The sequence below is a fragment of the Ochotona princeps genome, chromosome 22 (genome assembly GCF_030435755.1).
Source record: "Ochotona princeps isolate mOchPri1 chromosome 22, mOchPri1.hap1, whole genome shotgun sequence".
NCBI lineage: Eukaryota > Metazoa > Chordata > Mammalia > Lagomorpha > Ochotonidae > Ochotona > Ochotona princeps.
In genome coordinates, this window is record NC_080853.1 from 5497784 (window position 1) to 5512483 (window position 14700).

A 14700-nucleotide genomic window follows, 5' to 3' on the forward strand; every position below is an offset into this window, starting at 1 on the left:
CTTTTCTGCGTTCACCAAACAGCAGGTGGAGGTTGTCACAGGGCACGTGCTTTAGTCTCAGTTACTCCATCTGAGAACGCCCTGGCAGCTCTGTAGGACTTCATGAGAGGCTGTGGAACATGAATGGGCCTGCAGAGACCAACCGCTCACTCTGTGATGTGCACTTATGTAATCCTCACAGCCTTCCGATGAGAGGGACACTCAGTCCACGTTTTGTAGACCCAGAAGTGGGGGGTATAAGCCAGCATGAGTGGCTGAGTTTGGGTCTGAACCAGGACCAACATCTTGCACCACCAGTATTCTTTCCAACGCTCCTCTAAACCACTGGTCCTGGTGTCGGCTCTGCCTGGCCCTGGGCAGCGGCCTCCTCTTGGCTGCTCCCTTCAGCACTGACCCCAGGTGTCTGCTACTGTGCACAGAGAATCCAGAAACAATGCTCATCAAACACCTGCTGCCAGGCCCAGTAGGCACGGCTGCTGAGTCACTATTATATTTCCATTGCTACATAGTTTGCTGCATTATAAAAGTACATCTGGTATTTGTTGAAGGATGGAAGGAATGCATACAGAAAGGGACAAGCCCAGGGAGAAGGGAGGGAGGATCTACTGAATGGATAAAGTAGTGGTTGATATCTCTTACAGACATTACTTAATCCAGACTACTTGACATTTCCTAGACTACTATATAATCCAAGTTGTTAGGGTTTCCAGACCTAGCAAATAAAAATATAGCATGGACAGTTAAATTCAAATCTTGGATAAATAAGAGATTTTTTTAAAAAAAAACACAAGTATGGTCTATGTATATTTGGGACATGTTTATACTAAAAACACATATGTTATGTGAAGTGCAAATTTCCCTGGACATCCACCCTGTATTTTATCTGGCAACCTTACACGCTTTTCACTCAAAAATGTATTTTTATCAAGTCATCCATAACGAAGGTGGCGGTTCATCGGACTAGAATGCATTGCTGCAAACAATTTCAAGGCTAGGTGGGCTGTTAAACCTGTACACTGTATTACATGGTAATGACTATAATTTCAAGTTCTGGTGTATTTTAGACTCATTGATTTGCTCTCTGTTTAATTTCTATTATTCCAGAGCATATGAACGTTAAAGAGATATACAAACACATACTGAAATTACTTCAGATTATATCCTAATGTCAGGATACACATCTAATAATCTCTACAGAATTTTTAATGAAAAGTTGCATCTGATATTTTGCAGAGCCTTTTTATCACGATTTAAGTTATACCTCATACAGGAAGCAAATGCAGGACAACATGTGTAGCTTTCAGAGGAGGCAGAAATGGTAAAGCTTCCAAACTGCCCGTAAAATCCTGTCCATGCTTTTGAAAACAATCCTATCAGTTAGCACCGTGTGTGCTGCCAGGCGCACCCACTACATTAGAGTTCAGATAACAGTGGGGCCATCCCATGAGCATTTAGAAAGGTAATGTACATAATTCCAAGCAGTGTGGAAAATAGCACATAGATGCTGTTCTACAGCGCACCTGATGGGTGGGGGCAAGGAAGGCACTAGGAAACCACCACTGTGCTCCCAGGACACCCATCCCAGCAGACCAGCCCTGCCACCACCTTCACCACCTGTTCTATAAACACAGCACATGCACATCCTCATTGTTTTGGAAAAATTCCAAATTCTCAGTTCTATTTTTCTGTGACTTTCCCAGAGTCGCAGCATAATGGCACTCACATAAAGCAGACAACAGCACTTCGAAAGGTTTCTTGGAAATCCAGGTTAGAGCTACTCATTCTGCACAAATATACAGATGTGAAAACAACCGTCTGATCTATGTATTTTAACAGATTTTAAAATACCTTTTGTGTACTTTCCTCAAATTATTGGTTTTTCTTAATTTCCTTGGAAGGGTGTATTTCAGATTTTACCTGTGAATGATGTAAGCTTTTTCTCCCTATTTATATGTGACAGTTAAAAATGGTAGGAAACTGATCTTGCTACAGCACAAATAAACATCCTTATCTGTCCTCGTCACCCTGGGTTGAACTCACCGCTGCTGCACTGGAACCATCTTTCTTCTCTCTAGGTCTACCATGTATGTCCACTTTCTTATAACGATCCCAAATGCTGAAGAACAAATTATTTCCAATTCAAAATGCTATGAAGCAAACAAACTGGATGTCACAAAGCCCCAAGCTCACATTTCAGGTTTTTCTTTCAATCATGGAAGCTCAACTAACCATGCTTGGAGAGTAAGAGGTCCTATGCCTGTAACTCATTGAATTCCCATGATAAAAACATGCAAGCAACCAAATGACCCAAAGGACTCTTCACTTGAGCCCAGGTAGCTGTTGGAGTTATAAGATGTTCTCATTGACTCTCCGTATTTTATTATACATTAATAGCTAATGAAGAACAAATCTATAAGTTGGTAAGACACAAACTGGACTGGTCACTGCCCAAGGTTTACTTGAGGTGTGGAAAAGGGGAGGGTCCTCAGCATGAGGGGTATCACCTTGGTGGTGGGACGAGAGGGAAAGGCAGCAAAAAGAGTGCAGGTGGAAGACATTTGTCAAGACCCAGCCTCAACTCCCGCAAATGGCTACCGTTGCTAACGTGCAAAGCTCACTGACCTTGCGCCCTGTCCTAGCTCCTGTGCGGCTAGGTGTTCTAAGCATCATGACCATAAAACCAGGGTCCTCCATGATATGTGATGTTGAAGCTGTGGGATCCCAGGCACTTTGACAACAGGTGTGCAGGGGGCCATTGGTTTATACAAAACAAAACCTCCAGGGCATCTATCGTACCTACCTTTATCAAAGGTGGGCTCAGACACGCCTCTATCCTAAAGAAAACCAAAGGAGGAAAGAAACGCACAAGCTGTGTCTGTTTTTCACCTCCATGTTCCACAGGGAAGCATATTTCTCTACTGGCCCCTTAAGGGCACAGGCTCTTTCCTAGAAAACCCCATACAAGAAACAAAAGAAAAATGGAGGTGGAAAGCAGTGATGGCCGAAAGCGAGCTGTAATAAACATCAATTATAAGGAACAGTAATAAAGTCAACTTCCAACTACTGGGCTGATGGAGAAATCTCCTTATAGTGACTGTCCTAAGTCACTCTTCCATGTGTAGTCTGCTGCTCATTTTTTTTAAAGCTCACTTTTGGGGAATGCAATGGTGAGCGAAGCCTGTACTTACTAGTTACAGTAAGGGCAAAGCGTGGCTGCACCTTGAAGCCGGTGCCTTGGGTGTCTAGAGGTCTAACAAGGCACAATGATCTGTGAACTTCACCTCCCTAGTCCAACTGATTCTATTCCCCAACTTGAAACTGGAGGCCATGTGAGAGGGACTAGGGCTGCTGTAAGCATGTTTGGGCCTCTCTAGCAAGCTGCTATCCGGCCGGCCTCTGGGAGGCACTGGCTGCCTCGGAGCAGACCCACCTCCCTTTAAGAAGCCGCTCACCAGGTGCCTGGGGCAGTCGCCTGGGAGCAAACCCGTACCTGAAGGGCTATTCTTCATCCAGGTCTGCTACAAACTGTGAGTGGTGTTCGGGTGACTTGCTGTGCGTTTTGCTTAGGTGGAGTTTTACTGCATGTTTGCTCACAAATGTCCGACAGCACAACTTACACTTGAATTTAGAGTCCGTGTCCTCTTCGCCAGCTATTGTTTCCGGAGACCTCTGAGCCGATGATACCCGGGAGATCTCTTGCTCCACCTTGCTTTGCTGGTCCACGGCCATGCGGGTCATGTCCTTCATTTGGAAACCCAGATGAGATTCCAAGTGGCTGATGTAGGTAGAAGGGGTTCTAAACTGGGAGGCACAGTCACTGCAATAAAAGATGGGGTGGCCTTTGTCCATGTTTTTCAGAAACTTTGTCCCGCCTGTTTTCCGAAGCTGGTACTTGACGTTGGCCAGCCAGTGGCTGATGGTGGTCATGGAGAGTCCTGTGAACTTGGAGATTTGCATCCGCTCTTGAGGCCCCAGATCGGACAGCAGGTATTTGCCTTCCGATGTCTGGAAGAGGCTAGAGGCAAACTGAGCTTGCAGAATCAGCAGGTGCTGGGGGTTCCAGTTGGACTGCCGGCCTTTCCTCTTGTGCAAAGTCGAGACTTCGCTGGAGACGTCCTCAAAGCGCCGGACGTCCATCTCCAGCTTCACGGGAGGGACCCTGGAGGAGGCGGCCGGCTTGGGCGTGGTCGCTTTGGGGAGGACTTTGACCATGTCGGCGATGTCGGACAGAGCGTGCTTCTGAGGGGGGGACGTGCAGGACTGTGCTTGCGAGGACTCGGCTTTCTTGCTTTTGGACTTGGTCAGGTCGATGGGCTGATCGTTCTCGAACAGGTAGCGCCTGGACACACTGGCTGGCCTCGCAGAGGCAGGGCTCAACACGGGCTTGTCCACGACACTGAGACTCGACTTGTGGAACAAGGGCATTGTGCTTGAGCTCGGGCTGGCACAGGCAGGAGAGCGTAGGGGTTCCGTGGCTTTGCCCAGGTGATTGTTCAGGACGGACTGCAGGGCACTGAGCGGGTTGATGCAGGGCAGGGCCGGACTGTGGTTGGCAAGGGCACATCCGTTGCTGAGCGAAGATGCCGGCTCCAAGGCCTGAGGCTTCTCCTTCTCGCTGCCCTCCATGGCCACTTTGTCTTCCTCCTTCAGGGCACACAACTCCACCTTCTTGGGTTCTGGAGCTGCTTCGCTTCTGGGGAAAGACTCCCCCTCGCTCTGGCTGAAGGACGAGGCCTCATGGTGGGGGCTTTCTTTCCCACACTCCTTCGTCATTTCCTCTTTGTCTTCCGGCTCCTTCTTCACATGTGTGTATGGGGCCAAGTTGGCCGGCACGGACACGAGTGGCATGACTTTCCACTTTGGGGCAATTGGTCGTAACTTGTTGGCGAGATTAGGCCGGATCTGCAGGACCTGGGACCCCAGCGGCAGGGGCGGCTTGCTGCCCTCTGATAGCTGGTAGGCTGCGTGGATGCTGGGGTACGCACTCCAGCTGGGAGCCCCGTTCTGAGCCTTGTTGATGGCTGTGGTTACGGTATTTTCCAATGACTTCAGAATGTCCCCTCCACCCTTGGAACCATCTTCCAAGTCCTCTTCCGTTAGGTACTGGTATTTGATGGTCGGGTCCAGTGGTTTTTGCAGAGGATCTTCGTATTCCTCGTTTTTCACTGCTTTCTTATCCTTGCAACTGTCCTCGGCTTTTTCCTTTTTGCTCTCTTTCTTCAGCTCGGTTGAGGAGGCCGAGCAGTCGGACGCTGAGTTACTGGATGGCTTGGGAGTGAGGGGGTCGCTGTTGGGGGCTTCCGACAATGACTGCATTTTCTCCACCGCGAGTGGGTCTAAGACCAGCTGCTTCCCTTTCTTGGATGCAGTGCTGGTGACCTTGAGAAAGTGACCAGTGACCATCATGTGGGTGGTGAGCTGCTGCAAGGTGTCGTGGGAGCTCCCACACTCCATGCACTTTAAGATCTGGGACTTGCAGGCCTCGAACTGCCAGGTGTAGCTGGCACCGTTTTGGTAGCCATAGCGGTTGTTGGAAGCCAACTGCAGGCTGGCATTCTTCGGTGAAGAAAAGGAATCCGCAAAGGACCCCGTGGTGGAATCGGGGGAGCACGGCCGATTGAGGTCAAAAACACGCTTCTTCGCTGGGGTGACCATTTTCGATGAAATGGTTGGTACTGGCTCCTTCAAAGGCACTTTTTGGTAATGTTTTGTTTTGATCATGTGGACGCTCAGATCCTGGAGGGAATCGAAGGAGTCGCCACAAAACATGCATTTCAGAACCTTCTGAGCATCCTCCTTGTCCGTGTCCTGGAAAGCCCTTTTCCGGGGCTTCGAGTAGCTCGCGGGCCTGAGCTTGTCCTTTTTGCGGTTGTCATCTTGGTAGTGGCCCGTCTCGTTCATGTGCACAGTCAACTCCACCAAGGTGTCGTAGGCGGCGCTGCATTGGCGGCAGCGGAACCTGCTGGCGCCGGTGAACACCGTCCCACACACCTTGCTGCTCTGCCGGTACAGCTGCACCGAGCTGAACAGGCTGGGCTTGGAGACGGATCTTGAAGGCAGGTTCTGCTGTAAGCTTTTGGACAGCGCATCTTGGTGCCAGTCAAAATCACTCTTGGTGTTTCCATTTCGGGTGTCACAGTTCCGCCTCTCGCTGCCGGACAGCTTGAAGCCGAGGCCCAGGCCTGACCAGTAGGAGTCAGACAAGATGTTGGCGTAGACGGCGGTCATTTTATCCATGCAGTTGTGGGCTTCGCCGGGCACCTTGGCGTGGGCGTTGGGTCTCTTGTCCGAGGCATCTCGGCTGCAGACGCTTTTGATGTCCGCCACCTGGTCGCTGGCATCGCTCAGCAGAGATTCGTTCTCGGCGTCCTGGTTGGACAAGTGACTTCCTGGAGAATTCTGGTAGCTGAAGCAACCTTTGTGCTCTGGGCCCGTTTCTAGCTCCTCGTCTGTCCCCGTGTCATTGCTGCCCTGAAGCTGAGCCACGGAACCGCTGTCCTCCTCCTCCTCCTCCTCCTCTTTTATTTCCTCCTCCTCCTTCAGTTGTTCCTCCTGGGCATAGCCTGTAAGAGAAGACGGCAAGATGAAGCAGCAGTAACAGGTTGCACATGGCATTCCAATTCCTCCGCTTAGACTGAGTGGTTCCCAGGCCAAACAGAACGGCAATTTAATCTCTGCTTTTCCCAACAGTGGGCCACAGAAGCAGGGGAAAAAACCCTAAATGACGCCTTTTGTGCCATCTACTGCCTCCTTCTTTAATTGGCAGGGCTTATCATTCGTTATGAATGCCGAGAATCCCAAGTTAACAATATTCATGTTTCAGGAAAATCATTCTAATATTTCTCTAATGAATCACTAGCTAAATTCATGTGTGTGACTTTCAGCAAAGCAGGATTGAAATGCAAATCCTATTACAGCGCTGTCTCCACAGGGAAGGGTGTTGGCTCAGGAGAAATCCAAGACCCAACCCTTGCTGACTCGGGGGTGGGGTTTACCAAGGCGCTGGGGTCTACTGGTGTGTAATCATCTCAGTAAATCATCCTTGAATGCTTAGAAATAATTTGGATGCATAAGCATTATATTTGTGGTAGCCACCGTCTTTTTGTTCTAACGTTTTTGTCTGGCGAGAGTCGCACGGCAGGAAGAGAGATTATGAGGTGTGCAAATAAGATCTTCCATGGATAGCTGAAAAATTATGTAAGCTCAGCAAATATCCTGATTTAAAAATAATAGCAAATGGTGTTAGAATGGGAGGTTTGGGGACTAGCTTATGATTCTCAAACAGGTTTATGAAGACCTTTCCACACGAGCCTGCAAATGCGCGCTTGATCTTGTGCCTGTAATTTCAAATGCACTGTGATTTGTGGGTGCCCGTCACGAGGTGCCAATTATACTTTTGATTTGTGCATGCAAGATGCCATTGGGGATGCATGCTTCTCCTTCTCTGAAAGGATTTAGGGCCAGTAATTGCATGGGGAGAATGAAGACACGAGGGAGCCGGTGCAAAGAGAATTAACAGGCAAATGTCCGTCAGTGGCGACGGGGATGGTGACTGTTGACGCCCACGGGTCACTCTCTTCACCTGGCCTTCCTGGGGCCTCGTGGATAAAATGCAACCAGAGAAAAAGGAGAACGGGTGTTGGCTTTGCAATGCCTGCGTGACCTTAATGCAACATTTGCCTCATGATCTTCTGTCGATGGCAGGCAGCTATGTGGGGAGAACATGTGAGAGCACACACTGCCATTTACCCTCCCCAAGGGGACAGAGAGCTGAGGTCTGTTTGGTGAGGCAGGAGGGAGAATTATACGAGAAGGGGATTCATTAACAATAAGGAAGGGGGTGCGGTGCGGTAGCCTCGCAGCTAAAGTCCTCGCCTTGCAGGCACTGGGATCCCATCTGGGCGCCAGTTCTAATCTCGGCAGCCCGGCTTCCCATCCAGCTCCCTGCTTGTGGCCTGGGAAGGCAGTGGAAGAAAGCCCAATGCCTTGGGACCTGCACCTGCGTGGGAGACCCAGAAGATGCTCCTGGCACTGGATCGGCGCAGCTTCAGGACTTTGCGGCTGCTTGGGGAGTGAGTCAGCAGACGGAAGATCTTCCTCTCTGGCTCTCCTCCTCTCTGTATATCTGACTTTCCAATAAGTATAAATAAATCTTAAAAAAAAAAAAGGCAAGGACACCAAAGACTGACAAGGATAATAAAGATGAAAAACATCACTCACTGGGAAACACCAGCTCCTAGGTACTAAGCTAGGCCCTGAAACACACACTTTCCTTGTGTCTAATATCCACCTGAAGCAGCAACTGTTACTACTCTCATCGCACAGATTTGGAAACTGAGGTTTGAAGATTAGAAAATTCACCCAAGGCCACACAGCTTGTTGCAGAGTGGCAGCAAGACCCCAAGTGCCTTATCCAGGAGGCTCTGCTCCGATGAGACTTGCAGGTTCAAGGTTAAACAGCGGTATTTGACTGAAGTGAGTGTCACCACAAAGATAACCAGCCTCACGGGGAGCACCGTGGCAATGCCAGCCACAGGAGTCCACAGTCCAAGGGCATGACACCCTTAAGGCAAGACGGGGCATGACTGTTCACTCTAGCCACGAGCTAGACGCTTGTGTTGGTCGCTATGCTGCTACTGCAGTGTTTTTGCTTTCCCAGCTTGTCAGACTTTCCTGGTTTCCGTAAGTTGAAGAAACAAACAACAAGAAACTATTTCATCTATTCAAACAACCATTAATAACTGGTTACTGTTCGCCAGAAAACTATAGCTTAAAACAACAAAATGACTGAATTAGGCCATTGTTCTTACCGCATTTACTCTTTTGTGCACTAATTTGTTATAATTATTAATTATTTCGTGGGCTAATAGTTTTATACCATTACATTGAAGAAGAGAGTCTGTGTTACAGAATTAATAAATGGCTTGTTACTGAGCCAAATAAAATACTCCAAGTACTTTTTTAAAAAAATTCTTTATTTGAAAGGAAGAATTACATTGAGAGAGAGGAGACAGAAAGAGAGAGCTTTCATCCACTGGTTCACTCCTTAGACAACTGCATGGACCAGGGTTGAACCAGGCAGAAGTCAGGAGCTTCTTCTGGCTCTTCCACATGGGCAGCAGGCCCAGCTCTTGCAACGTCTTCCACTGCTTTTACAGGCCATTATCAGGGTGCTGGATTGAAAGTGGAACAGGTAGCACCTGAACTGGCCACAGGTGTTGCAGGCAGTAGCTTCAACTGCTATGATACAAAGCTGACCTCCTAGCAAAATTTCCCAATTAAATCTGACCTCTCTTTTTTTTAAAGTAAGTTTTTATTTATCTGAAAGTCAAAGAGACAGAGGTAGAGGCAGAGCGAGATGTTCTGACCACTGGCTCGTTTCCCAGACGTCAGGGCTGAGCCAAACAAAATCCGGGAGTGGCTCTCCCACGTGCTGTAGACACAAGCACTCACACCACCTCCTGCTGCCTCCCAGGCTATGCACGAGTGGGAAGCTGGCATCGAATCCAAGCCAGGAATCCAGGCATCTCCAATGCTACAGCACTAGAGCGGCTAGGGCGCTATTACTCTGGGACATAGGCAGGGTCCTCTGGCTTGGGGCGCGGCTGCTCCAGACAGATTAGTTTGAGGGTGCTTCAGTCAGTTCAGAGAAAATACAGAATTAAGGAACATGTTCACTCTTGTGAAAACTGCCATCCTTGCACTGCTTTTTTTCCTAACACATCACATTTTCACGGACTTTTTTTTTCTTAAAGATTTATTATTTAATTTTATTGGAAAGGCAGATACACAGAGAGAAAGAGAAATAAAGATCTTCCATCCACTGGTTTGCTTCCCAAGTGGCCCCAATGGCGGCGTTGTGAATCTAAAGCCAGGAACTAGGAGCATCTTCTGGGTCTCCCACATGGGTGCAGGGTCCCAAGGATTTGGGCCGTCCTCTACTACTTTCCCAGGCCACAAGCAGGGAGCTAGATGGGAAGTGGAGCTGCCGGGACACGAACCAGTGCCCATATGGGATCCAAGAGCATGCGCGGTGAGGGCTTTAGCCACTCAGCTATCCGGGCCCTCCACGGGCTTTTTAAAGACCCTTGTGTGCATGGATTTCAAATGTTTGAAGTTTATCAAGATAAACGACCCACAGACATTTAAAATACTCTTGTGTAGTCACAGCGTGACTACATCTACAAAGAAAAGTGTGTGTGACTGCATGCACACACATACAATGCCCTTATGCATGAGTATGCCACACACCCCTAAGGCAAGAGAAGACACGCGTTGGGAGGAGGAAAGTGGGCTTCGAGATCACTCTCTTGTAATCACGTTGGCATTTCCAGGGTCCAGCTCCCCGCCTGACACTTGGCAGGGGCTTGGGAAATCCTTTACATGAGTGCTTGTGTGTGTGAATGAAATATACATGTGTGTACACATGGTTACACACACACACACACACACACACACACACACACACACACAATCTGCCCAGTCAAGATAGTCATTTTTATACGAGAAGAGGAAGAGAAGAGTTCTTTTTTTTTTTTTCTGCTGACATTTGGAGATGTAGCTTCCCAGACCAGCTCAGCCTCACAGTCGGCTTTGTCCTAAATGCATTCCCTGAAAGAAAAGTCGGAGACAGCGAACGCCTCCCCCACAATACAGATAAAATTTTCTGCTTAATTAGGCATTGACATGTTTACTATAACCTTTACAGGAGAGTAACTCGTGCTGAGAGACCCTTTTTGTCTGTTCCCCTCGGCGGCACAGGCTAACTCTCGTGCACCCGAGAAGGTGCCACGCTGAAAAGCCTCGCAGAAAGAGCGCCGGAGCATCCGTCAAAGTGAGTGTCTTAACAGTGGCTCAGGCTTCCAAGGAGCTTTTTAAAAATGCATTTTAATATTGTACATTTAAAACTGTTCACTTGACTTAAGTGGTTTTGTTTGCCATCGGCAGTCATGGATAGAGGGAAGCCAGCTAGTGTGGGTGAGCCGGGTGTATAATGAGTATTTCTTTTCTCTCTCTCACTATTGATGATCTGTTTCAGAACATTTTGCATCGTGGTATAAATGAATGAATGGCAAGTGCATTCTGATGAATACTTATTTAACACAAGAAAATTATCACAATTATGCTAAGACACAATAAGAAAGAAGGGTTTCCTATCGAATGTCTTGATTGATTTTGAATTGAGGATTAAGCTTCGTGGTGGCACTCATCCCCTTTTCCAACCTAAGCTCCTGATCCCACCCCACGCTACCGTCTGCGACCACAGGAAATAACGCCTTTCTAGGGACGTGTGATTCAAGGGTAAACCCTGCCAGTCTTCGAATGGCCAAGTGGACAGGCCAGTTCCCTTGTCCTCCATGCTCACTGCTCAGCCTGGGCTACCACACTGTGCACCATGGTGACTCCATGAGATGGCGCCTCCTCAGGAAGGCTTTCCTGATTGGGTCTCCACTTCTCTGTATACCTCTTGGTCCACAACAGCCTACTTCCTGTAATCCCATGGCAGTCACAAAACTCTGAAATGATCCTGGCTATTTGTGACTTAGTTGTTTCCTCCCACTGAATGAATGTGACATGGAAGCCCCTGCACCCACAAAGCCCGAGACCCCTGCTCAGAGCACATCCTGCATTCAGTGGTGTCCACAAAGTGTCTGAAGGCATGCATGAATGGCTCAGATAACAAAGAGGATTATCCCACCTGCAGAGTCCTGTCCCATGGCTCAGCAGTGTCATTGATGGGGTCAAGATGCCCCAGTCTGGCTCAAGTGTGGCTTACACTCCACCTTATTACCTTTACTAAACCATACAACCAGAACATGCCCACCAATCACGTCTTCAGAGCAACCCACTCACCAGCCCTTTTGCTGCCAGAGTTCTCTGGGTTTATACTTCTCACTGTCAAGCATCAGCAACTGGGCTCGTAACATGGATTACAATTCAAAAGAGACTCACACATGGGAACTTGGAGGGTAAGCCAACTAGCTGGCCCAATACACACATGATGTAAATTTTAGGATAGTAGTCTTTGGAATTCTTCATTGAAACAGGAGAAATATGATGGGAGAAGTACATATACTATCAAGTTTTAACCTTAATAGTTTTGAGTAAAATTCAGAAATAAATCCTTAGATTTTTTTTTAAAAAAAAACCTTACACTAAAGGGTAAAAAGGGAAGGAAGACTGTTTCTTGTTTGTTTTTTTTTTTTTTTTTCTTTTTAAATTACCATCTCAATTGCTCTGAAACTTCTGGTTAGAATGATTTAAAAGAAATTGCACAAAAAATTCATAGCTGGCATAATATTAGAGATCAGATTTTCAGTAGGCATACTTTTTTGCATGCAGTGGCCTTGAAAATCCACAATCAAATGTTCACAGTGAAAACACGGACAGTTTTAAAAATGGCAGCAGTGTGGAATGGTGATAATCCTAGAACAATTTAAGACTCAAGAAGGCTGATTTTAAAAAATGAAACCTAGAATTCAACCAAGTCTTCACTTAAAGACGTATGTGATGGTGACAGGATCATTTTCACCACTCTAGCCCATTAAATGACGGTTTAAAATCACAGAAGATTCCACAGTACGCAAGGCAGACATAAATGAGGGGGTCGCAGCCGTTTCTTGCCGTGTACCCAGTAGGTATGCCAAATGATGACACGGAGGGAGGCCTCCCTGTCACAAGTCTCTAGTGTTTGGGCGACTGTGGTCGGAGAATCCGTTAATGTGTATATTATTATTGGCACTAATTGGCACTCTTGTTGGCAGGCTGAGTAAAGGGATAGAGGAGTTAATGTTCAAGGAAGCCGAGCTGCTTCCCAATGGCGGCTAGGTCCAGAGTGAATTCCTCCAGGAGAGCTGCTGTGTCTGCTTCTTGCTGCTGAAGGGTAGCGGGTTTCAGGGCTAAGGGAACCCCCGGTAGGGTCCCTGTGCATAGACTTTACGTACAGCAAATCCAGGTCCACGAGGCAAGGTCCAGCCTCTCTGAGGTGTGGAGGAATTAGAATTCATGCCCACTTCTGAACAGCAAGCTTTTCCAGCCTGCAGAGCATATAGGTTTTTATCTCTGGCATGCAATCTTCAGCTCATAAACACAAGATTGAGTTCCACCCAGAGATCACGAGAGAAATGTTTTTTCTCTTTCTGCATCTGAGTGGCAAGAGTGAACGAATGGAAAGTTTTACTTACAGGAAGGTTGGAGACAGAGAGGGCACAAGGACAGGAGGCCGTATCCTGAACCAAGCCGTACTAGGTGGCATTTCTGAGGTCAACAAAGACTGCGACCTCTCTTCGTATGTTCATTAGAGTGGCCCCTGTGCTACGGCTGCCAACAGATGCCCATGTGTTCATTTCCTGGAGGCATGCTTGTGATTGGCTCTTAGTGGCCATTTGGACACGGTGCTTTGAACAGTGGGTTTTGCCATCTACCACTGTCAGGAGAGCATATAGGAACCAGCTTTGTGAAAATACAATACAACATTGAGCACTCACAGCCCCCTTTTTCCCCAGACCCATGGATTAGACAACTCAATTTGTACTGAAAGAAACCAAACCAGGAGTGAACTGTTGATTCAAGAACAGATCAACTAATGAATGAACAGATAAAATAACCTTGGGGATCAGACAGATGTCAAACGTTCTGATCTGCCACCTACGGTTTGATGTGACCTTGGAAAAAGTTCTGGAACTTTCAAAGACACAATTTCCTCATCTATAAAATGGGAATAGTTATAATACCCACTTGATAAGATTGTTGGGAGTATTGACTATGGTTAAGTACATGAACTACCAAAATTGAGGGATCATCTTTCAGTTTTACAGCCCTGATCTAAGCAGTTAATATTAACACCAAGCACCTTGATCTTCAATGTGAATAGGTGGCAAACATTCCTTGACTTTAGCATTCTTTGTCATCCCTAAAGTTTACTCCAAGTGAGTGGCTTTTCGATGGTATTTGCATTAGATTATGAATTAACAGAAGAAAAGAGCAAGTACCCAACGGCAAGCTATTAGGTCATTACCCATAATGCTACTGTCTCAGTCCTCAAGACACACAGCAGGCCAGCAGCAGAGGGAACAGGCAGGCCTTGGGGAGATGCTGCGGGCTTTGCACTGAGAGAGATGACCAATGCTCGAAGCAGAAGATGCTTTATACTCAGCCTCCTGGAAGGCCAGCCCAGCTTGGGTACTTACTGGGACATGTCTCTGTGACAATTTCCCAAAGCAGAGTTAGAAACTATTCATGCAGAAGGGTGAGAAGGGGCCACTTCCTAAGTTTTCTGGGAGCCCCAGTTTAGAAATCATTATCCTCCTATTATTCTTCCACCAGGAAAGCTATAAATCTGGAACAGAGGGGAAAACGAAGTGAAACAAATCAGGAGCACAGAAAATACACACAAGGACTGAAACTTTCCAATCAAGCTGAGAGTTTTAGCCTTTGACTCCCCATATGGAAGCAACTGCTTTCAGCAAGATGTGTGAATTTCTTTTCCAAACATTTTCTCCACCAAAGGATAAACACACACACACACGCACACACACACACGCACACACACACGCACACACACGCACACACACACGCACACACACACGCGCGCACACACGCACACACACGCGCGCACACACACACGCGCACACACACACACGCACACACACGCACACACACACGCACACACATGCGCACACACACGCACACACACACGCA

General features: G+C 47.5%; 1 protein-coding gene and 2 long non-coding RNA genes across 7 annotated transcripts in view; 2 read left to right on the forward strand and 1 right to left on the reverse strand.

Moving 5' to 3' along the window:
• The window catches only part of TSHZ2 (teashirt zinc finger homeobox 2), a 708208-nt gene that overhangs the window by 151906 nt on the left and 541602 nt on the right, over positions 1 to 14700 (reverse strand). For 4 of the 5 annotated variants that reach the window (XM_058679408.1, XM_058679406.1, XM_058679407.1 and 1 more), the window contains one exon: positions 3491 to 6563. In XM_058679408.1, coding sequence (XP_058535391.1) covers positions 3499 to 6237 — 2739 coding nt within the window. In that variant the 5' untranslated portion in view covers positions 6238 to 6563 and the 3' untranslated portion in view covers positions 3491 to 3498. Of the gene's footprint in view, positions 1 to 3490; positions 7143 to 14700 lie in introns of those variants that run through there. The other variant, XM_058679405.1, reaches the window with a different exon arrangement.
• On the forward strand, positions 1688 to 3760 carry LOC131482958 (uncharacterized). The gene is made up of 3 exons (XR_009247435.1): positions 1688 to 1767; positions 2076 to 2333; positions 3651 to 3760. It is a non-coding gene; the product is annotated as an uncharacterized LOC131482958 (long non-coding RNA).
• Positions 3856 to 8463, forward strand: LOC131482959 (uncharacterized). Its single transcript, XR_009247436.1, has 3 exons — positions 3856 to 3987; positions 7129 to 7157; positions 8326 to 8463. It is a non-coding gene; the product is annotated as an uncharacterized LOC131482959 (long non-coding RNA).